Here is a 25,847-nt window from a genome sequence, read left to right on the forward strand (position 1 = left end):
TGCATTTAGGGACTATATATGATTTCTGTTAATGGGGGCCCCATCCTTTAGTAAGGAGGACATTATTATTCATTGGTGTAAGGTGGTTAGATAATGAACAGAGATATTACATAGTAATTCCACGAAAATACATTATTAAAATGTCCCATTCCACAAGAGAACTCTGAGGGGTGGGCCGCACCTATTTTTACAAGTGTGTGTAAAATAAGCTTACAGGCAATGTATGAATACCCTTTTTAGAAGTTTTGTGCTCACCTTCCTGTAAAAAGTTACACCTCCTTGTTAAACCCAACCTCCTGTCCTGAAAGTGGCTGCAGATTGGACATGCACGAGTACCCTAAACATGCACGACTTATTCAAGCACCTATGACCTATGTCCCATCGATAATCTCATGCCACCTCCATAGAAACAGATTGCACATGCCCGACCTATTCGAGCACAGATAAAAGTATTTATTCTCCAAGCTTTCATCTATGTTGAACAGATCCCGGACCTACAAGAAACTAGCGCATGTGCAACCTGTTTCCATGGAGGTATTGCAAGATTACTGATGGATCTGTAAGGGCACATGACCACAGATGATCATGGTTTTTGAGCATGTTCTATTGTGAGAGGTAGTATCTGAGGCACAATCCATATGTGAATACATATTACAGCAGATTCCCACAGGATTACGCAGTGTAATGGAACCTAAACTTCCTATACCTTGAGTAACTATTTCTGCTAAGGTTGGTATGGACACACATGCTTGACTTGGCATGTGGGAGAGGTGAAGATGTTGCTGCTAGACACCTAGCGGCAAACTTCCTTCCCATGGGGACAAAGGATTGGGCGTGTTGAATTCCAACTGCCTGATTTCCCGCCCCATCCCCTCCAACGTCTGCTGTCAGGGGAGAGTTGGGATACCCCTTACATATGATATAGTAGGCTGACCTTTTCTAAGGTAGAGGTCCCCAACCTTTTGTACTTGGTGAGCCACATTGAAGTTTGGGTGGCAGTCAACAGTCACATTTAATAAAAAAATGGACACGTTCTATGTGAAATGTGGAGACGGGGGTTGGTTGGTTGGGGGGGGCTGGGGAGAGGAAAGATGAATGTGGAGAAAAGTGACAAATTGGTATTATTCCATCCAAATTGGCACTGTTTTTAGGGATTAGTATATGTCTGTGGTGAATGTTGTATTGTAACCACTGCACATGGCCACAACGGAGTGCTCTTATGTTGAGCTGCACATCGGGGGGTCATGAGCCAACTGTGACTTCTGAGCTACTGATCGGGGATCACTGATCGAATGTGTATGGCCCGCTTTGTGGTAGTTCAAGTACTGAACAGAATGGTTCGCTGGCCATTCGTTTGTTTTTTGTTTCTTTAAAAGACCAAAGTAAGGTTGCCTTCACATCTGCGTTGGAACCGCCGGTCAGAGGATCCGGCACAAAATACCTGAAGAAAAAGTGCTGCATGCAGAACGCTTTCTTCTGGTAGAAGGCCGGGCAGCTGAGCGGAAACAGAACGGATCCCATTATAGTCAACAGGATCCATTCGCGCTGTTTGGTTCCCCATTTGGCCAAAAGATTCCCCTTTCCTGCTCGCGGAACGGAGCAGGAAACCGGAACCCCCGCCTTGGATGTGAAAGCAGCCTAACATGAGTAAATCTAAGCACAAACACAACAAGGGAAACAACAAAGTATATATTTTTTCAGTTGGCTTTTTAGAAAGACTATAACAAGCAATATTTTTTTCTTGAAATGGTAAAATTGCTGCTTATCGGTGCCAGACATGTATGTAAACTAATTTAAGGAACACTTGAATATTATTTTTTAGATTGGATTCAAATGTACATATTTATTTTCCTCGTGTTTATATGAAAATAAAGTATATTAAAACTTATTTCTCGTTGTCCTCGTGCCAGCTTTTTCTTTCTGTACAATTAGAACAGGAGATGAGCGAGCACCCTCGATAAGGTCAGTTCGCTCTTCTCGAGTAACTGCCTTCTCGTCTGAGCGTGCTCGGGGGGTGGCTGGGGTGAGCAGGGGGGGAGGTGGATCTCTCTCTCCTCCACCCCCCTCACCCACCAATTAGAACTAGAGATGAGAGAGCACGCTTGGTAAGACCAGTTCGCTCTTCTCGAGTAACTGCCTTCTCGTCCGAGCATGCTCGGACGAGAATGCAGTTACTCAAGAAGAGCGATGCTCGCTCGAGTAACTGACCTTACCGAGCGTGCTCGCTCATCTCTACTTAGAACCTCTCCAAAATAATCTGTATGTTGGACATAACCAAGACGACCATCAGATTCTGCGTTCAGAACTTGTTTCATGTTACAGGTGTCCTATAAGAGTTGTGTTCAAGCCTCTTGGTCACACGGCAAGTGTGGCAGAGGCCTAAGGGCTAATGCCCACGGACGGATTTGCACCGTGGTTCCCGCGGCGGAATAATGCTGCTGTTAGGTTCTGTTAAACCTAAAACACGGACTCAAGTCATCCTTATATTACATGAATGGCCGTTTATCTGATTGTCCCTTAAGGCACTAGAGCCCGGTAGAAACTGCTACCCTTGCACCTCCTATAGCTATGCCCCTGGCTACAAGGTTAAGTTCACACAACAATTCCCAGCAGCATGCAGAGCCATCAAAGCTGTATTGGGAAGGTTACCCGGGTCCATGAGAGGGTAGGTGCTTAGTATTGGGGTACTTTCACACATTGCAGAATTTCTATAGTGGAAAATCTACAGTATTTCTCAACTGCACATAGACGAGGCTTCATCAGTATATTGCATCTGTTCAACCTTGCCCAGGCATGAAGCTCTAGGCTCATGGACCTTGGTACAAAACTTCAGCTTGGGCCTCCAGCCATATTAGTACAACTCCTACAGGTAAGTGCATATACCACCTATTTACTCATCCCACAGCTTTCACCCTATAGGCCTCATTCACACAAGCATGGTTTTTAGCGCAGAATTGGTGTGCAAAAAGAGCGCTTTTATAAGAGCCAATGCCTTCCTATAGAAGGCCTTCCTCTGATTGTGTGAATGGGCTACTTCACGGAGCTTGAGTTCACCCATTCACGCCATCTTTAGAGCAGCATAGAAGCGATCTTTTTGCATGCCTAATTTGCACAAAAAGCGCTCTCATCTGAACGAGGCCATATGGCGTTTGTGGTATCGGCAGGTATTCAAAGTGAATAACCAGGGCAGAAATCCATAACTCAACTGGGGATTTCTGCAGCTAGTTCTGAGACAGATGCTGCCTATGGGCTCGTTCACACAGCCTATTAAACTGCTAGATCCACATCAGGTTTCTGTGACCTGAATCGACTCAAGAGTTCCACTGTGGGTTTTCAGGCAGATCCGCATGCTGATGTAGCCTTGAGCCAATTCTGCAAACCCATGTGTGGCTTAGCTGTGCATTTTGGGCCTAAATCCATGCCACTTTAGTATCGTATTGCATTTTATGAAAATCCGTGCCATGGTTTACACAGGTGGACCCTGTAAAAAAAATAAAAAAAATAAAAAAAAAAAATTGACATGCTATTTTATTTCCCACAGCACAAATTTCAAAATCTGCATGAGAAAAATAAAAATCAGCACCGTATGTAATGTGACAAACATTTCTATAGCATGCTAAAGTGTGGTTTTCACCACAGTTTTGGGTGCAGAATCTAAGAGAAGCCGAGACCCTGTCCTTTTTATGCATCAGATTAGTGCACTTGCACCTTCTAAGTGATGAAGTCTTCACCCCGATGTACCGAGAAGATTGGGACAGGGGAACGCTATCTTGCGAGATTTCGTGATTGCATTCCCACGGCTGCACAGTTAAAATGCCTTGATGCTGAATGATGTGGATGGCGCCATGTTGGATCTGCACACTTTAGTGAAAGCTGATCAAAGATGATGTAACAGTGTTGGACCTGTTTTTTTGGGAGGGGCCTATACAACATTCTTTCCTGGTGACTATATGAGAAACTTATGTACGTTTTATGCTTGATGAAGACCTTTTGGTTGAAACATTCTTATTCTTGGAGGAATAAAGACTTAATTTGCACCTTAAATGCTGTCATGTCTCTCTTCTATGATTCTAGATTGGATTCTGGCTCCAGGTGACTATGCATATGTTGCCTCACTATTATTATTCTGGATTGTGCTGCTCACACTGTACTTGTTTCCATATTTGGGACAGCAGAACTTTCAGTAATGCACAGGAGTAGCAGGCAGGGACAACCAAGACCAGCCCCATCACAAGAACAGAGGAAAGGGGGTCACGCAGGAAGTGATCTGTAACTCTAAATGCCGCTAGCTACCTCCATGGTCCAGACAAATCGTGCAGGGTCAGGACTGTGAAAGTATTGAATTATGCAGTTGTGCAATGTGCATAACAAGAAATGTGTGAGTAAGACGCATTGTAGTTAACTTTTACTAACTGGGTTCCAGATTATGAGCATGTAGCTTTCTTATGATTAACCTTTGTAATCACACATGCTGTAGACTTTGAATTGTTTAATCTTGTGAGGGGATTGCTAGATTATAAAACCTCTTGCATTGCAACAATAAAGCAGAAAGCTTGGAAACATCACTTCAGTGTTTTCATTGTTCTCTTCTCCAATGCATTGTGTATATATATGTAATTAGACACCTGATTGATAAGGCTAAGATACCCTATAAGTATCACCTAAATGAAGTGATTATTTTAACATTTTTGGTGGAGAATGCGGGCATGTGGGATGTGCTGAAAACTGTTGAGGTCTCTGGACGAGAAGCACCAAACAAGCACGAAACCTCGGTAAGAATCTTGTTTTTTTGTCTGCTGTTTACAGAAAGGTACAGACCCGTTTGTGTCACTTGCTAAATTATCAATCAGTGTACTTTTTGTGAATGAACAGACAATGTCCAGACTGTGTTTGCAGTTTGTTATACAAGCAAGATCCAAAGATTCTTAAAGTTGTGTGTGTGTGTGTATGTGTATATATATAATATATATATATATATATATATAAACAATCTAATATTTCCCAATGGTAATGCTGTTAGAGTTTTGAGACACCATTTTAAATTTGCATGTTATGCTTCTCTCCTTAGCATTAAAACTGTGATCAAACATCATGAATGTATTGTGCACCCTGTTGAAAAGATAGTTTGCACAAGGAATGGAATGTGTCTCCCCTCCACGAGATAAGGAAAGTACTGGCTGTTTCTCAGTTAGCTCTGCGTGTCTTGATAATTTAAGCAGGAAGTAGATCATTCAGGGAATATTTATGGCTGCAGATGAGCTGGGATGAGTTAAATGTCTGAGGGACAGAAGAGGTGACCGGGGGGGGGGGGGGGGGGGGTCATGCTCGATTCTATTGATATTTGTAGCCGCAGCTCGTAAATAAGTGTCCACAAGAGACCAATGACCCATTGTCGGTCATGCGCAATTATCCTACCAATTATGGACACTAGTAAACTAAAGACTGGTATGTCCAAAACTGGTTGTCTTGATATAGAAAATAAGGGAGATGGAATAAATCCTCCACAGTGCCACCTATTGAAAGGCATCATTCCTTCAAGCCAAAGTCAGACCTTTTATACAAGCCTTGTAATTCCCAGTCACTGTAACAAGCAAAGCCAGACTCCATGTACAGACAGCTGTTTCAGGGTTTTTGCCCTTCATCAGTGTACAGTAGGAGTCTGGCTTTGCTAGTGAGAGGCCTGGGATGGGGGTCAGAAACACTATCTTTTCTCCTTAGTTTATAGTATAGTTGCTCTCCCTAAGTGAGGAGACTCAAATGGCCATGCACGCTCCTCTGGGTAATATGCAAATAAGGGAGATGGAATAAATCCTCCACAGTGCCACTTATTGGAAGGCAGCATTCCTTCAAGCCAAAGTAAGACTTTTTATACAAGCCTTGTTATAATGACTGGGAATTAAAAGCAAAGCCAGACTCCTACCGTACACTGATGAAGGGCAAAAACCCTGAGACAGCTGTCTGTACATGGAGTCTGGCTTTGCTTTTAATTCCTGGTCATTGTAACAAGGCTTGTATAAAAAGTCTTACTTTGGCTTGAAGGAATGCTGCCTTCCAATAGGTGGTGCTGTGGAGGATTTCTTCCATCTCCCTTATTTGCATATTTCCCAGAGGAGTATGCTTGGCCATTTGAGTCTCCTCACTTAGTTTATAAGACGATAAGGTAGGTAGAAAATTGCCAGCGCTCCAGTGTGGATAAGTGTAGAAGGCAAGGAATGCAATAGTAATTATAATAGCCAATCTCCACTTACTTCACAGGGGTGCCATAGAGACGGCACCCCTGAATCCCAGACAGCAGGCGACAATCGCAGGCACAGCAAGGAAGTTTCTTTAATGGAATGCGACGCGTTTCGGCCCAAAGTATAGAGCCTTTCTCAGGCATATATAGAATGTGATAAACGCATCATATTTATGTACATCAAATAACTTCTATTGGTTACCTCCATTACGTTGGGAACACCAGTGGGCCATTTCTGATGATGTCATGGGTGTTCAATAAGACGCCCCCATGCGTTCCACTGGGTCATCAAAGGATTTTTTTCATAGAATATTCTTCCGGATAGTAGAATAGCCAAGGCATAAGTTCGAATGCTCCTTATTAAATGAGCTCGCCAGAGCAGTTGGCTCTGTGAAAACGTAGCGGTATATTACATAACAACCTGTCCGGAGCGGCATACCTGTGCCACGTTGTGACGTAAGGCAGGAGCGACCAGTGGCGTCCGCCTATAGTCGGGGCGTGCCTACGTAGCGTGATGACGTTAGATGTAGGCCCCCAGTACCGGCAGGTGGAACGCAGTGATGTGCTCCATATCCTGGTCACGTGGTAATGTGCCCACGTGACAACATGACGTGGCATAGAGGTGTCACGTGATTCGCCGATGGCTGTGATGATAGAGGAGGAATGCTAGTAGGGTTACCAACGAATGAGGAAACCGATAGGATAAGATCACACAATAGTACATATGAACATACATAATTAGTATAAATTTAATCCATATGGATTTAGAGTGTTAAAAATAATATATAAAGCCGAAACGCGTCGCATTCCATTAAAGAAACTTCCTTGCTGTGCCTGCGATTGTCGCCTGCTGTCTGGGATTCAGGGGTGCCGTCTCTATGGCACCCCTGTGAAGTAAGTGGAGATTGGCTATTATAATTACTATTGCATTCCTTGCCTTCTACACTTATGCACACTGGAGCGCTGGCAATTTTCTACCTGCCTTATCGTCTTTTATTCCATTCCTGGGTTGTTGTTTTTCACCTTTGGAACTTGCCATGATACTCTCCTGAGGATGTCGTAAGCTGACCAGTGTTGGTGGTGAATTTTGGATACAGGCGTTTGATATATGCAGATTGGAGCTATACGCTGTTCTGGATTGTGACGAACCGGAGCCCCTAAAAAGGCGCGGTGTCGTCGGGTGAGTCTATTTCCTGTCACCTCACTTTAAAGGGGTTGTCCCGCGAAACAAAGTTGGGGTATACACTTCTGTATGGCCATATTAATGCACTTTGTAATGTACATCGTGCATTAATTATGAGCCATACAGAAGTTATTCACTTACCTGCTCCGTTGCTGGCGTCCTCGTCTCCATGGTGCCGTCTAATCTTCAGCGTCTAATCGCCCGATTAGACGCGCTTGTGCAGTCCGGTCTTCTCCCTTCTGAATGGGGCCGCTCGTGCCAGAGAGCGGCTCCTCGTAGCTCCGCCCCGTCACGTGTGCCGATTCCAGCCAATCAGGAGGCTGGAATCGGCAATGGACCGCACAGAAGACCTGCGGTCCACCGAGGGTGAAGATCCCGGCGGCCATCTTCACAAGGTAAGTAAGAAGTCACCGGAGCGCGGGGATTCGGGTAAGTACTACCCGTTTTTTGTTTTTTTTTTATCCCTGCATCGGGTTTGTCTAGCGCCGAACATTTCACTGTTTACCCATCTCAGTTTATAGAATAGTTGCTCTCCCTAAGAAGAGCGAGCGTTTCTTGATCTAGAGAAATGAAGATTTGTCTGAGACAAAGGAGGAGAGCGGGGCCGATTCATTGGGTATGGCTTTGCCCCTGCCTTCCACTGACTCCTTGCCACAATGTGACAATGTAGTAGAACTGAATTACTAGTAGCCATAGTGGGCTACATGGTTTGAGGAAACCACCAGAGAGTGATTTGCTTTGTATAGGCTTGGAAAGATGTGAGATTATGGTCAAAGCACGTAGAAATCAGAAAAGGAAAATTGTGATATTTAAGTTTTCACTTCCATTGCCTGTGTGAGTAGGTAATGACTGTTATTGCTGCACAAGAGGCATAAATAATGTGAATTTGCGGTGTGTGTGTGTGTGTGTGTGTGTGTGTGTGTATAAATAGATATGGGTCTTATCTGTATAAATGACATGGTATGTGTATCGCTGGACATGGAATGAGAGTGTAGGTACATTTTACAAATGCAGCTTTGTTATAATTAACCTTTTGTAATCATACATGCTCTAGACTTTGAATGGTTTAACCTTGTGGGAGATAGGGGGGGGCAGAAAGGGGTTGTTATACTTGCAATGCAAGAGGTTTTAGAGCATAAAATAGAAGAGCTTGGAAACATCATTTCAGTGTTTTCATTGTTCTCTTCTCCAAAGCTTGGTGTTTAAATAGTTAGACATACCTGATTGATAAAGGCTATGATGCCCCTTGAGTATCCCCCAATTTGGATTACTTTAACAGGACTAATACCAGCTGACCTCAGCCACTGTGCCTGGTGGGAGGACCGTGCTAGGGAAAGTATGGTCTGTGTGAGCAGACCTGATATCAAGATTCCTGTTCTACTCTCAGATTGGATAGAGCTGCGCAGATACCCTCACGCCACAACCTCTCCTCTCCCCAGTGTTTGAGCGCTGTATATTCCTTCATCGCTGTATACCAGTGGCTGCTGTCGGGTACAATACAGAGCATAGTGTGGTGGGGGGCATGGGCTCCCCCATCCCCTAGCTTTAGAGGCCTGGTCGCAATCCTTTCAAAAGGAGAATTGACTTGTCTAGAAGAGTGAGTGACAGCACTGTTAGCTTGTTCGCATCTACACACACACACACACACACACACACACACACACACACACCTCGTAGTGGCTTATGCGAGTACCTGCCCGCTCGTCTCTAAAGATTCAGGTGCCGGCGGGGAGGAGGGGGTAGTGGGACATCTCTCACTCTCTCCCCTCTCCCTCCCCGCAACTCGCCACCCTCCCCCGCCGGCAGCCAAATCTTTAGAGACGAGCAGGCAGGTACTCGCATGAGGCACTGCTTGCTCGAGTATTTTGCCTTAGCGAGTACGCTTGCTCATCTCTACACGACAGCCTTCAATACAAGTAATTTCTTTACACCTCTTACTGATTCACATTGTGGAAGAAGGAGACACAGACAGCCATTGTATTGGTGGTAAAAAGCAGGTATTTATTCATAATTAAAAACTTAACTACCTGACCTGCATTGACTTGTCATAGCTATTCCTCTACTTTCTTGACAGATATACAATAAACATTCAGATATTCCAGACTGCTCACTACTTTCTGCCCGCATTAACCACCAAAAAAAAGAAAAAAAAAAAAAAGATACTGAATTCTGTAATACAGTACAAAATTCTCCTCTCCAGTAATCGCCAGCTATTATCAAACAACTTCTGCTGCCATATAAGTACATGGCTGTCTGTAAGGCCATACAAGTTAATAACAGGACAAAATAAAATATACATTGCACTGACACAAAAAGTCAGCTGTGTTAATTACCCATGCAACAAGTAACAAAACTTGCTGAAATGAAAAATACTTCCTAAAAATTTTTTGCTCCTTTTCACTGCATAAATATTTTTTCTTTTTTATACACAGGTTTTTTGTTGTTTTTTTTTTCTTGTTATGAATCCAAATGAGTCTCGAAAATAATACAGAGCAAAAATAATATTTGGCTACTACTGTTATATTACATAAAGGTGCAAAATAATTTATTGATAGTGTTCTATAGGACTGAGGCAAGCCCCTTACAAAGCCTGTTCTATCAGGAAGCATGACAATACAATTAGATTACAGCTTACAAGTATACTGGAGGATACATGGGTGTGCGTAGGAGGATGTGAACAGTTAGGAAATTTACCATAGAGTTAAACTGGCTTCATGTTTTCATGTGACCTTTTACTATATATACGGGCCATCAGAGTTGTATATATTTAAAAAAAAAAAAAAAGTTGATCCCCCTTCTTAACTGCCCCAAAGTTTGCCACAGTTCATGCATCTGTAGAATAACAAAGTTTTTCTGTTTGTTATTAACACTGCTCAAAAGGCATATCACCCAATATGTATTTACAAAACTGGAATAGAGATCATCTCCACCCCTGGTCCATAGGTGACTTTCAAGAAGCCCCACCCCTTTGAAAATAGGAAAGTGAGAACTTCGCAAATAAAACCAAACAGCTGGGAGGTGTGCAAACAAATATACAAACCAATTATCTGTCTAGTGCAAACTTAGAAAATAAAGCAAGTTTCGAATTCGCAGCATTTAGTGAGAATTTACACCTTTTGAGCAATGTCGGCCATTTTGAAGATATTGAAGATAGAGCAAAATCTTCATTATGATATAAATATAGGAGTCTACCTTTCTAATATCCATACAGTTACTGGGATGTAAAGGAAAACATTACAACCATTGTTTATTATCAACCGAAGCCAAGAACCAGGCCCAAAGTGTCTGCAAATGGAAGCAAGTGGTTGGTTGGCTGCCATGATGAGTAGCTGAGAGCAGCACCCTCTGAGATCTATACGGTATACTTAAACCTTTCCAATCCAATTTGTATCCTGGTTTTCCTAGGGGGCTTACTCTTTTCCTGCCGTTATACAACGGCGCTATCTGCTGGCTAAAGCCAGTACTGCATGAGGTGACACGTTGGATAGGCTCCGACAGCAGAGAGGCTGGCAATATACAGTAAGAGAACCCCGACGGACGTCTTCCAACATCTGAGCTGTACAGCCTTAAATCATAATGTCTTTAGACGTCAGACAATGGATTGGATAGGGTTAAAGTTTTATGTAATATCAGCAGGGTATTTTAGGGGTGCAGGAGATGCAAAATTTGATTGCACGTTGATTAATACCGGATTACGAACCGGCAAGCAACTCCGGTCACTCACAAAGTTTCAATATGGAACTACTAGATTTTCTCAACAGAAAGTCTCCTTGCAAACCTTCCAGTACTGATAGAGTGAACTTCTCAACCTCCTTGGATCTTGGTAAGACATCTCCCCAGCCAAAAGTATAAAAAGGACTTGCATCCACTAAAGAGTCTTCGCTGCTAACACCAGATTAGAGAATGAGGCTTCCGGTAGGAAAGCAGCCGATTCAGTCTATCATTGTATTGCTTTATGGGGGGAGGGGAACTAAGTGGTCTCCACAAAATCATCAAATACAGTGAACACGTCTCAGCAGCAATTTGAAAAATTCCCTTTACTGACCGAAGTTAAAATTCATAGAATGTCACTTAAAAAATAAGTTATGTGCCTTTATTTAAAAATGCCCAATGTCCTGTGCCGCAATATATGTCTATGCCACCGACCAACTGTATTCACTAGGAAATGAAGAGAACACTAAAATTTGTGCTACGCATGGAACGATCAGCCATGCAACCCAATATATATATATACAACCCATTATTCCTATGCAGCTGTGATTGATTAGAATTATGGCTCGTGAGTTTCATGAAGTCCAAGGCCATTATACGGCCACAACCGGTCACAATCAAACCTAGCGCAGGTCGTCCGAGCTGTGATGCACCCAGGCTGTCCGTCTATATCCGCGAAGGAGGTAACCCAATACCGGTGTATCCGCTTATCCCTTCTTCATCATATCACAAGACATTTCACAGACATAGTTCAAATGTGTGCAGCTTTAATATAGAGTGCACAACCCCAAGAACCCCCAGACATGCACAGAAGTCATATGCTGAAACTTACTGATGGATTTGAAAGCTATTGAATCGGAATTTTAAAGTGCGTCTGGTTGGCGATTTGCAGCAGATACTAGTTATGGATCGGTGCCGAACCCAGGCAAGTAGTTGGTGCCGAACCAAAGCAAAGTAAATCTGATGATGCTTTTTTTTTTAGGAAGAGTTGGGCTGCGAGAGTAGAGGTGGTAGAGATGCCTTAAAAATACATACATGTTGGAAGATGCAGAACAGAAGGACAGTACAGACAAAAGTATATTGGTGATCGATTACTTGAGTTCCTTTGTGAAGATTAGTCCCATGTAACAGGCAAGTTAAACTGGAGAATTTCAATAAAAAGGCCAATATTTTATTTACAATAAACTGTACACGACTTTTGAGTCATTTCTTCGTAAGCGGCTTACTTGTCTGAAAAGCTATCTATTAGGTTACTGTGCGGAGGGACTGCTCTACAAAAAACAAACACAAGGTAGTATGAGAGCTGTTGGTTGGGCACTTTCTTCAGCCAGCAGACATAGCAGCAGAACTAGATTATATAGAAGCTCACCAAAGTCTCCGTAATGAACGTCAACATCAAGTCATTAGTGAGCCGATGATCCCTTTTTTTCTTGCGGTTGTGTTCGGAACACAAAACAAAGTTGCATGTAAACGTTCCAACCCATTTTGGAAAGAATGTTGGTTACAGCAGAAAGCGGAGTGTTTCATGTTATGATGGCGGAGATCCATCTAGTTCCTTGAAGACTCCTCAGAGCCTCGCTCGTGCTGTAAGTTATAGTAACAGTTCTGACACACTCTCACCGGAGAAGAGATCTTCAGGCGCTTAATTTCGGACTGGAATCGACTGCACCTAGAAGACAGAAAAAACGTACAGATGACCGAGAAGTTGTAGCTATGATCCCGGGTAGACGTGGTTTGTAGGCAGCGGGAATAAACTCAGAATTAACCCTGTCCAATCCAATTTGTATCCTGGTTTTCCTAGGGGGCTTACTCTTGTTCTGCTGTTATACAACAGCGCTATCTGCTGGCTAAAGCCAGTACTGCATGAGGTGACACGTTGGATAGGCTCCCACAGCAGAGAGGCTGGCAATATGCAGTAAGAGAACCCCAACGGACGTCTTCCAACATCGGAGCTGTACAGCCTTAAGCCATAATGTCTTCAGAGGTCAGACAGTGGATTGGAAAGGGTTAAAGGGCCTTTTATACCGAACCGTTATAAATCATTTAAAACGAGCAAAAATGAACGAGAAGAGTTCAATATAAATGCAGCCAATGATTGAACGACAAATAGTTCGACGTTCATGTTGTGGAGGCATGAAAACCATGGTTGGCTCGTTCGCTAATCGTTGGGTTCAAATACCGATCGTTCAGTCGTTCTCGGTCACTTATACAGCGAAGGTGAAAGACTGAACAACTTCTTCTTTGAACGAGTCATCGATGTGTCTTCTGTCTAAACAGCCCCCTTAACCAGGAAAAGAATGCTCTCTCAGCGCTGAGGACTACACGGAAGACTGCCGAAGCAGCGAGAGGGACCCGAACGGAACAGCGCCTGCTGAGTATTGTTTTTTTCTTCTTTAGGTAGTGTAGCTAGGGCTTATTTTGGGGGAAGGGCTTATATTTTAAGCCCCCCCCCTAAAAATCAGGGTAGGTCTTATTTTCGGGGACACGCGGTACGGACGTTCAAGGGGTGAATACTTATGTATATTAAAGCTCTTTGTTTTTGCATTTATTGTGCCACAGTTAAAAAATAATTTGCACCTTCACAGCGTTCAGCATGTTGTATAAAACAAAGCGTAGAAACCCCCCAAATCCCTTTTAATTCCAGGCTGTAGTGCAACAAAGTGGGAACACCTCCAAGGGGAAACACTTTTGCAAGGCGCTGTATAAATGTACTTTTACATGGGCCAGTAGTCGCCTGCATAGTTGCTCAATTCAGCAGTATAAGAGTGACTGTCGGCCCGTGTACACCCGGACCCAGACGCGGCACGCAGCGAGAAGACGCTCAGTTGTTAGTCGTTCTGTTTCAGAGCACTGAAACAAAACGACTACCTAGTGGCTTCTCGCTCAGCGTGAACAGGAGGTGCTCAGTCTCCGAACGACTCCTGTTGACTGTGAATGGAGGCGGATGGAAGAGATCGCCGTTGTGTAAAAGCACAGGAGGGATAGTCACCCGACAGTTGTCCCGTGTACAGATACCGTAAATCCATGTACCTTCCATTCTATTACAAGTTTATTTTACATGAAGCACATGTCCGGGCAGCTTTGTGTCTGCAAGCAAGTACTTACTTTTGGCAAAAGAGCTGCCCACAGTTCCTGCAATGGTGCCTCCTCTCAGTCAGGGAAAACCTCACTGCACATCCTGAACAACTGTCCATCCCTTCATCCTTCACCCAATGGTCGGCAGCAGAGCGCCCCGGCTGATCACTTACTGACCAGCTGAACACCCGTCCTCTGCTGTCGCCAACCAAGATCCTGCTGTGATCCCTAAAGAAGAATGGAGAACGGTCAAACGCTGAAGCCAAGAAGGTTCTAGCAGAGAAAACAGCATCTTATTGTATGGAGTAGCTCAATCTAAGGAGTCTTCGTCAACCCACAGTGGGCCTCATGTAACAGAGACACGTAATACCGCACACACAACCTATAACTGCATTTTCAAAAACCTTTAAATATGTAATGGGGGCTTGTCAAGCGGAGACCCCACCGATCGCAGCAGGAATGCTCAGTGGAGTGCGGGATCAGCTCGCTAGCTGGAGAAGGGCTCATAGACTTCCCGTTGCACCAGTCTTCAGCTAGCGAGAAGGGACCGTGCTGCTTCGTTCTAGAGCCTCACCCCCGGGCCTCCAGCGATCAGGACTTTTCACAAGTCCCTATGATATGTCAGATGGTTTAAAGTGTAACTGTACTTTCATAAAGTGGACTATTCTTTCTAACATTTCACCCAACAAGGAAGGAATCCAAAGATTCATCACCAATTCGACTGATTATGGTGAAGTAGTACGGTTCATATGCCCTATTACATAGTAACATAGTATGTAAGGTCAAACATAAGACACACATCCATCTAGTTAAGTCTATTACTCCCTCAATGTTGATCCAGAGGAAGGGAAAAAGGTATTTTCAAGGTATTCAGGCCCCTCTTGAACTCTTATCGAGTTCACCATCACCACGTCCTCAGGCAGAGTGTTCCACAGTCTCGCTGCTCTTACAGAAAAGAACCCCCTTCTATGTTGTGTAGAAACCTTCTTCCCTATAAACATAGAGGGGCCCCCTTGTTACAGTCCTGGGTATAACTAGATGATGGGCGAGATCTCTGTACTGTCCCCTGATATAGTCTGTACATAGTTATTAGAGCGCCCCCTTGTTACAGTCCTGGGTATAACGAGATGATGGGAGAGATCACTGTATTGTACCTAGTTATTAGGTCACTCCATAGCCATTTTTTTCTAAACGAAATAACCCCAGTTTTGATAACCTCTCTGGGTATTGTAGCCCTCCCATTCCATTTATTACTTTAGTTGCCGCCTTTGTACCCGCTCAAGCTCTGATATGTCCTTCTTGAGTACCGATGCCCAAAACTGTTCACAATATTCCATGTGTGGTCTGACCAGTGACTTGTACAGAGGAAGAACAATGTCCTCGTCATGGGCCCATAGATCTCTTCTGATGCCCCCCTTGATCCTATTTGCCTTGGCAGCAGCTGCCTGACACTGGTTGCTCCAGTGAAGCTTATCGCTAACTAAAATCCCCAAGTCCTTCTCCATGTCCGGGTTCCCCAGTGGTTTCCCATTTACTGTGTAATGGTGACATGCATTTCCTGCCCATGTGCAGAATCCTACATTTATCAGTGTTACACCTCATTTACCATCATTTTCTGCCCCCAACTTGTCCAGATGCAATCTCCTTGTGTCCGCTTATGTGTTTGGGTATATGTGTGTCATAGAGGGGAGTCTGCTGCCAAGAAGCCCCAACACCGCAGCATTCACCTGTATGGCCACCATGTAATAATACACTTTCTCTGCCAGACAATAGTCTATTGTACTGGTTTTTCAATAGAACTCAAGAAGCCAATAAAGACAAACTCCATATATAGTGACATCATCCCGATACAAGACCGTCTATACAGGAGTACAGAGACTATTATATCATCGTGGTGCGGCGCAATGTAATGGTGACGTGATTCCATCAAACACCCTGCGGTATCACTACAAGAGAAGACTGAAACGTTCCTTAGAGACGTCCTAATATTCAGTCAATAAGAGGACAAAGCCTATAAGTGAGGAAGAAAGGGATTATGACATCATCACAATGGAATGAGGCCAAGAAGCAAAGACAATATTGTGACGTCTTTAAGCGCCAAACCCCATTGTAGCATTCTACAATAACACCGCAATTGAGGCATGTAACACGTCTTTCTGCCTACCAAAACCTCTGACTAATTTGAAGGGGGATGTGTCATCAGAAAATGGCATATTATATAAATCATGTTTTATGTTAAACATGTTTTAAAGAATTTTTCGTAATTTTTTTTTTTACATTTTCTATCATCTATATTTTTCACGAAAAAACTGTATTTTTCACACTGACCACAGAGCCTAATAAGCTGATACTTCTTAATCTGTAGAGGAGGCTTTTGCAGCAGTCATCTAACATCAGAGGCGGGATTAAGGCCCATTTACACGCAAAGACAATCTTTCAAAAGATTGAAAGACTAACAGTTTTAGCGATCGTTTTGCATAAACTGCTAATGCACATTAATCTCCATTAGCAGTTTATTACCTTCATTTGCGTATAAATGAGCCTCCAGCAGCTGTCTGCAAATCCCAGCATGTGGTCTGGACTTTGCACTCAGATGCATTGTCTTCGCATGGGCTGCCACTGGCTGTCAGCTTAATACAATGTAAATCAGCTGCACCCATGGAGAACACAGCGTGCGGTACCTGCCATCTCTCTCCGTCCGAACGATGGATTTTAAGCTCACTTGAAAATCATCGTTCAGCAGAAGAGCGAAAGATGGAAATGTTTACACGCAACGATTATCACTCAAAAGCCATTGTTTGAACAAATTTTTAGTGATATCATAGTGTGTAAATGGGGTTTTACACTGAGAGGCGACACCGATATGTAGATAACAGGGTTGTTACTGGATATTCATGTTCTGTACCTCCAGGAAAGAAGAATGGCAGGAACCCACGAATATCCAGCAACATCCCTGTATTCTTTCCGGCCGTTTCTGAAGAAGGGGCTGCGTCCCTGAAACGTGTTATTTGTTCTCGCTATCCATTAATTAATAGAGAAGAAAATTGGGTTAATCCATTTGCTTTTATGTGCTTTAGGGTGCCTGTGCGAGGGCGTGATTGTGCTGGCGGTAAACGACCGGCGAATCACGCCAGCCGACGCTTTCCATAGCATCGCTATGGAAAGCGCCGGCATCTGTCCACGAGCAGAGAATCATTGCAATTCTCCGCTCGCGGCGGGCAATTCGCAGCATGCTGCAAATTGCCCCTGATTCTCCGCGGCCAGCCTATCTATCAGATAGGGCTGACCAGCGGAGAATCGGCGGCAGCCCCTGCTCCCGAGCAGCGGCTACCGCGGCGGAGATCTGCCGTCGGACTTTGCATCGCCTGTGGAGAGGGGGCCTTACATTACAAGGGTTTCGCCCCAGAGTCCATCATTTTCTCCTCTTTACAATTAAGCATTTCTATGCCCCGTTACCTCTGGTGACGGTAATTGAACCGACAGCACCCTACCAACTATACTACTAAAAACTATTCTCAATATTAGGAGCACATCCTTAATAAGAGTCGCTCCACCCTTCTCTTCTCTTGAACTTTGAGATAACCCCTTTAAAGACAGTGGAAGATGTGCGATTGAAATCTGAAATAGACTAATGTTGAGCTGATGGGTATAAATTGGGGGGGTGGGGGGTGGGGAAAAAGGGAATTGACTTCATGCATCCAAGTGCAGCCATATGGGGGCAGCATAATGATGAAGAGCATCTTGCTGATGAAGCCCCTGTAGCTCTTTGTAGGTACTAATATAATAGCTGTTCCCATGCTATCGCACATATGTACTAGGTGACACTGCCAAACACAAACCCTTCTTTTCTGGTCAACAAGACTCAATTCCCAACTCCACGGCTGTCACCCACACGGACGGACATGCATACATACGTGCGTTATGGGCACTTACTTGGATATCCCCAGCGCTGTGATCTCTGCGGGGTGAGCATTGTCCTTCCGATCAAATGCTGTGTGCATAGTAAGTTTACTTCTAAACACTAACTGGCGCTCCCACCTGTATCCTGAAATAAAGCAGCAGTCCTGAGTCAAAACAGCGCCCCCCACAGTATTACCAGCTCCTTCCACCCGGCGTTATATACAGTATATAGTGTGATTGTTGCCAGTGAGAGAAACCAAGTAATCTTGTAGATATGATACCTTTTAATGGCTAACAAAAATGCAAGATGTTACAGTGAGCTTTTGGATCTTCTATGGATCCTTCCTCAGGCTAAAATGGAACTGGTTTGGATGGGGCACATATATAATATACAAATGCAGAGAGAACACCCCTCTTGATTGATATACAAATGTTCACACACAGAAATTTGAGACGGTCTGTTGTTTTAAGTGACAAACTGAGCTGAGACATAAATACTTAATCAGTCCACTGAGCTCAGGAATGTGACAGTTTTATGATATGTCTTATCTCTCCTCCAACCTGCACATGGAATATACAGTATATAGAACTACCCCCTTATAAAATGCAGTAGATGACGTGTAGCTCCACTTTTTCACCAAATATTAAGAGGCTACTTTGATAGCAGGCAATCTAGATTGCAGAAGCAAAAGCAAGATGCCCGGCTCATATTAACCTGTAATCCAAGGTTCATGAGCAGACTGCAAGCTGCTGTAACTGATGCCAAGAGTCTGAAGCTGCTGGGGATGGGTATGAATATTCTACTATCACTACTGGCTCATTATCTAGCTCCTTTTCCATTTCTTCTACACAGGAGGACTTGTCAGGCACAGATGAAGGACAGCCATCCCAGTGATGGTCATTCCAGGGGTTTAACTCAGGAAGGAGCATCGCTAGTCAATGAAGGAGGAGCGGGCTGGAGATCATTCTCAAGCTCAAGGGAAGTGGAACGTGTGGTCATTTTCGTGGAATGTAGTCATCACTGCAGAAGAAAGATTCCCCTAAACAATAGCGTACAATACTATTAGTTACTCTTACCAGTTTTCAGTTTGTTGTAGTGCCGGCCCTCGGGGTGTGTTGTCTGACCTCCGCTTTGGACCTGCGGGAACTGAACTTTTGATTGACCTTCGGAATAATTAACAAAGACGAAGCCGTCTTTTTCATCCAAGCTCAGCTGATCTGACCAACGTCTGGAATCATCGGAGCTGCTGTCCGCTGACCATGCTGCCAGGCCGGCTCTAGCGGATGATGCTCTTGTCCTGGGAGTGACAGTGCTAGGCTGAGCCTGGCCGTCCTTCTGTCTGGTGTCTTGGCTCGAGCTCTGGTCTTCCACATCCGAGTCGCTGCTGTCGTCTTCCTGAGCTTCGTGCCCTGTGTTGTGGTAGACAAATAAAACCGTCACATAACTGCGCTGGGAAGTAACAGTTGGAGAATATAGGAACAAATATGAACGCCACAAGGGGCGAACAGCATCCAGATACCGATTTGGGTCTCTGAGCATTCGTCGGGCATTTCCATGGTATCCGCTGGCTCCGGCGCTGGCGTCTCTGGCACTTGTAAAAACTCCATCCTCCAAAACTAGAATAACAAGGAACATAATAGCATTCAGTATGGTCTTCACAAGCCGTATTTAAAGTGGATGTCCACAATTACAATAAGATGGCTGCTCTTTCTCAGAAACAGCGCCACTCCTGTGCATTGGTTATCTCTGGTATTGCAGCTCCATTGAAATGAATGGCAAAGAACTGCAATACTACACACAACCTATTGATAGGTGTGGTGCTGTTTCCTGGAAGAGAGCAGCTATGTTTTCCTAATCCTGAACAACAGCTTCAACGGTTCTGTCATAAAGCTTCTATATGACACATAAAAACATATAATTAAACAAAAACTGGACATTAAAAGAAAAAAAGTACAACATGAAGAAGCCATTTAAAAGATTAGCATAAGATTAGAAAAAAAAAGGGTAGTAATAGCGCCACTCTTTGACATGGACTCTGGCTGGTTTTGCAGTTAATCTCCATACACTTCATTTCAGTAGCTTATGGAAGAACGTCTCTACATCATCATAAATAGTGCCATTAGCTAAAAGTTTAAAGAAAGTCCTCCGGGCAAAAACTATTGATGACTTGTCCTCAGGATACGACATTCTTAGTGAATCGCCATGAACCTACTGCATGGTATCCCCAGCAATCACCTGATCGCCCAGCCCGTTGTCACTGCAGCTGGCCGAACATGCATGATAAGGATGGAAACAGAAGTAGCAGTTACACTTCTAGGACCTCCGCCTCCAACACGGGGGCGGACTTGGAAGTGTAATAGCCACTTCAACTCCCATTGATGTCAATGGTAGTCAAACCAGTTACGCCACTTCCCCAATGACGCATGTCCAGCCTGCTGTCCTAACAGCCCGACTGGGCGATCAGGTGATCACTGGGAATCCCGTGTGGAGGGTCCATGGCGATTAATTATCCTAAGGATAGAGCATCAATAGTTTTTGCCTGGACAATCCCTTTAATATGCTGTACTTAGTGTGAAGCCTGTACTCCTAGTAGTTTGTGTCTTTTGGCCAGGAGCACTGAAAGAATACAGCAAACTCATAGTTGGAGTCCAGTGTGTTCGGGATCAGAGCTCTACCTGACCCTTTCCCAAACGAGATCTCTCCCATCACCTATTTATACCCAGGACTGTGATTGTAACAAGGGGGCGCCCTCTATGTATTGAGGAAAGAAGGCTTCTACACAACATAGAAAGGGGGTTCTTTACTTCAGAAGGGTCGGTCATCCAGGGGTTATGCCAATTGCCAGATTGGAATCGGTAAGGAATTTATTCCCTTAATTGGGGAAAATTGGCTTCTACCTCATTGGTGGGTAATAGGCTGAACTGGATGGCCATTTTTTTTTTCGGCCTTACATACTATGTTACCTCTCCCCTGGCCCTCACAAGATTGTCAATCATTGCTCTAAGGTGTGAGAGAGCTTCCTCTCATGAATACACCGAACTCCTAAACACGGCCCGTTAGCTATAATGTACTTAAATAGGGCGGCATAATAAGCTGATGGATTCATTTTATTGTTAAAGGGACAGCAGAAATGATTACTTACGCGCACAACTCCATCTGAATGTCCAGTGACAAAAACATTTTGCGTGTCCCATTCATTCATTTCAGACAAGCAGCAGCATAAGATCTGTTGGCTTCTTCCAGTAAATGTATTCACGCTGACGATAGGGTTGCCATTAATGCTCCACACGTGAATGTAAGTGCCCGCACATGACACAATGTCACCCTAGAACAGAGGAACTTGGGGTTACCGAGGCACAACGTTACCGAAAGACCGCAAACTCCAGAGTGATTCAGTATTAAGTCATTTCCGACCATTTTAGAAATATCTCTCTGAACTCAAACAGATGAGTTTGTAGAAAAGGGCAAACCTAGATATAAACTCCATAACATAAGCTTTGTATAGCTAGATTAGAATACTGCATTCATGTCATGGTGCCTTTGGTGTTGAAGGCATTAACCCCTTCATGACTCGGCCCTTTTTTTTTTCCATTTTCGTTTTTTTCCTCCCCTACTTAAAAAAAAAAAAATAAAAAAAAAAATAAAAACTCGTTTATTTATCCATCGACGTCGCTGTATGAGGGCTTGTTTTTTTGCGGGACGAGTTGCATTTTTCAATGGTGCCATGTACTGTACCATATAATGTACTGAAAAACTTAGAAAAAAAATTCTAAGAGGAGTAAAATGAAAAAAAAAACCAAACGACATTTTGCCATCTTTCAGTGCGTCTTGCTTCTACAGCGCACAAACTGCAACAAAAGCGACATGATTACTACGAAACCACTTGTATAGTTTTTTTATTGTTTTTTTTTCAAAGACATTTAATTTTTTTAAATTATTTTCTGCCGCTATCTTCTGCGCAATAGTGTTTTGTATTTTTCTGTCGCCGTAGTTCAGCGATGTCCTGTAGTTTATGTTAGTACTAATTCGGAATACATACGACTTTTTGATTGCTTTTTATTGCGTTTTTTTTCTGGGATACAGGGTGACTGAAAAAGTGCATTTCTGGTGTTCTTTATTTTTTAAACTTTAATGACTTTTTTTTTTCTTTACAATTAAAAAAACTTTATTGCTCTTTTTTATACTTTTCTTTTAAGCACCCCTGGGGGACTACAATATGTGATACTGGGGGCTTGGGCAGAAAAATGGCAAATGAAGTTCAATGTTGAAAAATGTAAGGTTATGCACATGGGCAGGAGAAACGGATGTCACCAATATACACTAAATGGGGTACTGCTATGGAAAAGTGATATGGAAAAGGATCTGGGGGTACTAGTGGATTGTAGACTGAACTGGAGTAACCAATGCCAGTCAGCTGCTGCAAAGGCAAATAAAGTCTTGGGGTGCATTAAAAGAGGTGTAGGGGCGAAGGACGAGAACATTATCCTCCCACTATATAAGGCACTTGTCAGGCCTCACATGGAATACTGCGCACAGTTCTGGTCACCGGTGCTCAGGGAAGATGTTACAGTGCTTGAGGGGGTTCAAAGAAGGGCAACTAAACTGATACATGGAATGACGGGACTGGAATACCCCGAGAGGCATCAAAACTGGGATTATTTACTCCAGAAAAAAGACAGCTAAGGGGCGACCAAATAACCATGTATAAGTACATGAGGGGACAATACAAGGATCTCTCCCATGATCTGTTTATACCCAGGACCACGACGGTAACAAGAGGACATCCGCTACGTCTAGAGGAAAGCAGGTTTCATCACCAACATAGAAAGGGGTTCTTTACTGTAAGAGCAGTGAGACTGTGGAACTCTCTACCGGAGGAAGTGGTGATGGCAAAATCCATAGAGGAGTTTAAGAGGGGAGGAGATGTCTTTCTAGAGCGGAAGGATATTACAGGATATAAATCTTAGGTTAATTGTTAATCTGGGTATACAGGCAGGTAGGAACTACCCTGTTTCCCTGAAAATAAGCCATATCATGAATTTTCAAATAGTGTCCAGGCAGCTATACATGTAAAAAAGAAATATTTTGGAGCAAAAATTAAAATAAGACCCTGTCTTATTTTCGGGGGAAACACAGTATTAGGGGTTGATCCAGGGATTAGTCTGATTGCCATTAGGGAGTCGGGAAGGAATTTTTTCCCCAAAAGGGCTAATTGGCTTCTGCTCTTGGGGGTTTTTGCCTTCCTCTGGATCAACAAAACAGGAGGATAAACAGGCTGAACTAGATGGCATTGTCTTCATTCGGCCTTACAAACTATGTTACTTTGATCGCTCCTGCAGTATGATGTAATGCTATAGTATTATGTCATACTGCATTCTGACCAGCAGCCTATCAAGCCACCCCACGGGGATGGCTTGATAGGCAGTCTCTCAAGGCAGCCCTGGCGCCTTTCAGAAGGCCCTCGGCAGCCATGACACCTGTGGGGAGGCCGTACATTTACGTACCAGATGTACGTAAATGTACGTCCTGGAGCGGGAAGGGGTTAAAACCCTTTTTTTCTATGCTCTATTGGGACATATGATCATCATAATGCAGGATACACCTGCTTGGTACCCCTCACCATGCACTGGCACAGAGACCATTCTGGAGGACTTTAGGAGGTCTTTGTACCACAGGATGACTGCTTAACCCCTTCATGACACAGCCTATTTTGGGCTTAAGGACGCAACAATTTTTGGCGGATTTTCTTCTCCGTTTATCAAAAGTCATAACTTTTTTATTTCTCTGTCGATGCGGCCGTATGAGGGCTTGTTTTTTGCGTGGCGAACTGTAGTTTTTATCGGTGCCACTTTTGGGTACATAGACTATATTGTAAAACTTTTTTTTTTTTTTTTTTTTTATGATAGCAGGGAGAGAAAACGCATCAATTCTGCCATAGATTTTTTTTAAATTTTTTTAAATTTTTTTTTAACAGCGGTACTCATGCAGCATAAATGAGACATTCCATTTTTTCTGCGGACCGGTACGGTTACAACGATACCAAAATTCTTACATTTTTTTTAGGTTTTCCCACTTTTCTGCAATAAAAACCCTTTTTCTGGGTAATCTTTTTTTTTTTTCTAAATTGCTGCATTCAAAGTCCTGTAACTTTTTTATTTTTTGATGTACGGAGCTCTATGACGGCTTATTTTTTGCGAGACGAGCTGTAGATTTTATTGGTACCATTTTGGGGTACATACGGCTTTTTTGATCACTTTTATTGCGTTTTTAGTGAGGCAAAATGCTAAAAATTAGCATTTTGCCTCGTTTTTTTAGCGCTTTTTTTAGCGTTTTTTTCCATGCACAGTCAAAAGCATGTGCAACTTATTGTACGCGTCGTTGCGGACGCGACAATACCAAATATGTGGGATTTTATTTTTTTTTTATGCTAATCTGAGAAAAAGCATTAAAAAATGTTTTTTTTTACTCTTTTTTTTATATTTTTTTAAATTCTTTTTTTAATCTTTGTTTTTTTTACACTATTCGAGTCCCTCTGAGGGACTTTAACCACTGCCCTGATGATCGCTGGTATAAGGCATGGCAGAGCTACTGCTCTGCCATGCCTTATCGCTTGTACAGCAATTATAGGCATAGGCAATACAGGACGCCAGTGTCTGGCGTCCTGTTGCCATGGTGACAGGCCGGGCTCTCGCGATGACATCGCGAGTTCTGGCCGGAGACACAGAGGGAGCCGCGCTCCCTCTGTGAACTCTTTCCCTGCCGCGATCTACTTAGATCGCGGCAGGGAAGGGGTTAACAGCGGGGGTCGTATCTCCGATGACCCCCCGCTGTTGCAGCGGGACGCCGGCTGTGACTGACAGTTGGCTCCCGCTGCGGGATAGCGCGGGATCACATAAGATCCCGCGCTATCTCCAGGACGTAAGTTTACGCCCTGTTGCGGGAAGTACCAGGCTGCCAGGACGTAAACTTACGCCCTGCAGCGGGAAGGGGTTATTAAGACCAGGAAAACCTCTGACTGGCAGTGGCTTCTCCTAACAAAATCACCTACTTGTTGGGTTGCGGGAGTGGGATCCAGGGCGATCAGCTGCTCACCCGGGGTGCCGCATTCGGAAAGGAATGGTCTCTGATGAGACATCCCTTTAAAAGGTGCTTCTCATTCAAAATGTACCAATATATTAATTCCAAGTATAGATATTGATGGAGAATTCCACCCATCTGCGATTCCTTATGTGCAGCGGCTGCCCGCATTTATTGCTATTCTATGTATTGCAATCTCCGGTAACACATGACTCGTCACTCACTGTTAATTCGTTTATACAGAGAGCAGAGACCGGAGCTCTGTGGCCGCGTAATTGTGTCACGAATGAAAGCTTGTTCAGGTCCCATATGATGCAGGTGCGATCGCGAGATCCGCTGACAACTATGTGATATGCCAACGAAGCAGTCAGACACGTGACGGTGTCCGTATGGCCAATCAGTGCCTAGAAGACAAAACAGAAAGGAGTTCTATTGTTATGGAACCATATTTTTCCTACTAAGCACAATTATTCTATTAGCAAATACAAGGGCTCCAAGTAATACAACATGGGGTTAGGGGTTGTACCAGAACAACAAGTTATCCGCTATCCACTGACATCACTCTGAATGGAGCCCCGGCCGAGCGTGTGTGCTCTGCGCGCCATTCACCGTTAATGGTCATCCGTTCTATTACTTCCATCACTGAAATAAATAGAGCGCTAATT

At 43.7% G+C, this 25,847-nt stretch overlaps 1 protein-coding gene across 2 annotated transcripts in view; it reads right to left on the minus strand.

Annotated features, from left to right (window-relative positions):
* Window positions 1-9,393: 9,393 nt before the first annotated feature.
* Window positions 9,394-25,847, minus strand: part of WDFY3 (WD repeat and FYVE domain containing 3) — a 279,283-nt gene continuing 262,829 nt past the window's right edge. For both annotated transcript variants that reach the window (XM_066574359.1, XM_066574358.1), the window contains 7 exons: window positions 25,407-25,586; window positions 21,248-21,430; window positions 19,625-19,721; window positions 19,182-19,514; window positions 18,138-18,249; window positions 14,235-14,432; window positions 9,394-12,798 (listed from right to left, as the gene is read on the minus strand). In XM_066574359.1, the coding sequence (XP_066430456.1) occupies window positions 12,678-12,798; window positions 14,235-14,432; window positions 18,138-18,249; window positions 19,182-19,514; window positions 19,625-19,721; window positions 21,248-21,430; window positions 25,407-25,586 (1,224 nt within the window). In that variant the 3' untranslated portion in view covers window positions 9,394-12,677. The remainder of the gene's footprint in view (window positions 12,799-14,234; window positions 14,433-18,137; window positions 18,250-19,181; window positions 19,515-19,624; window positions 19,722-21,247; window positions 21,431-25,406; window positions 25,587-25,847) is intronic.

Source organism: Eleutherodactylus coqui, chromosome 7 (genome assembly GCF_035609145.1).
Source record: "Eleutherodactylus coqui strain aEleCoq1 chromosome 7, aEleCoq1.hap1, whole genome shotgun sequence".
Taxonomy (NCBI): Eukaryota; Metazoa; Chordata; class Amphibia; order Anura; family Eleutherodactylidae; genus Eleutherodactylus; species Eleutherodactylus coqui.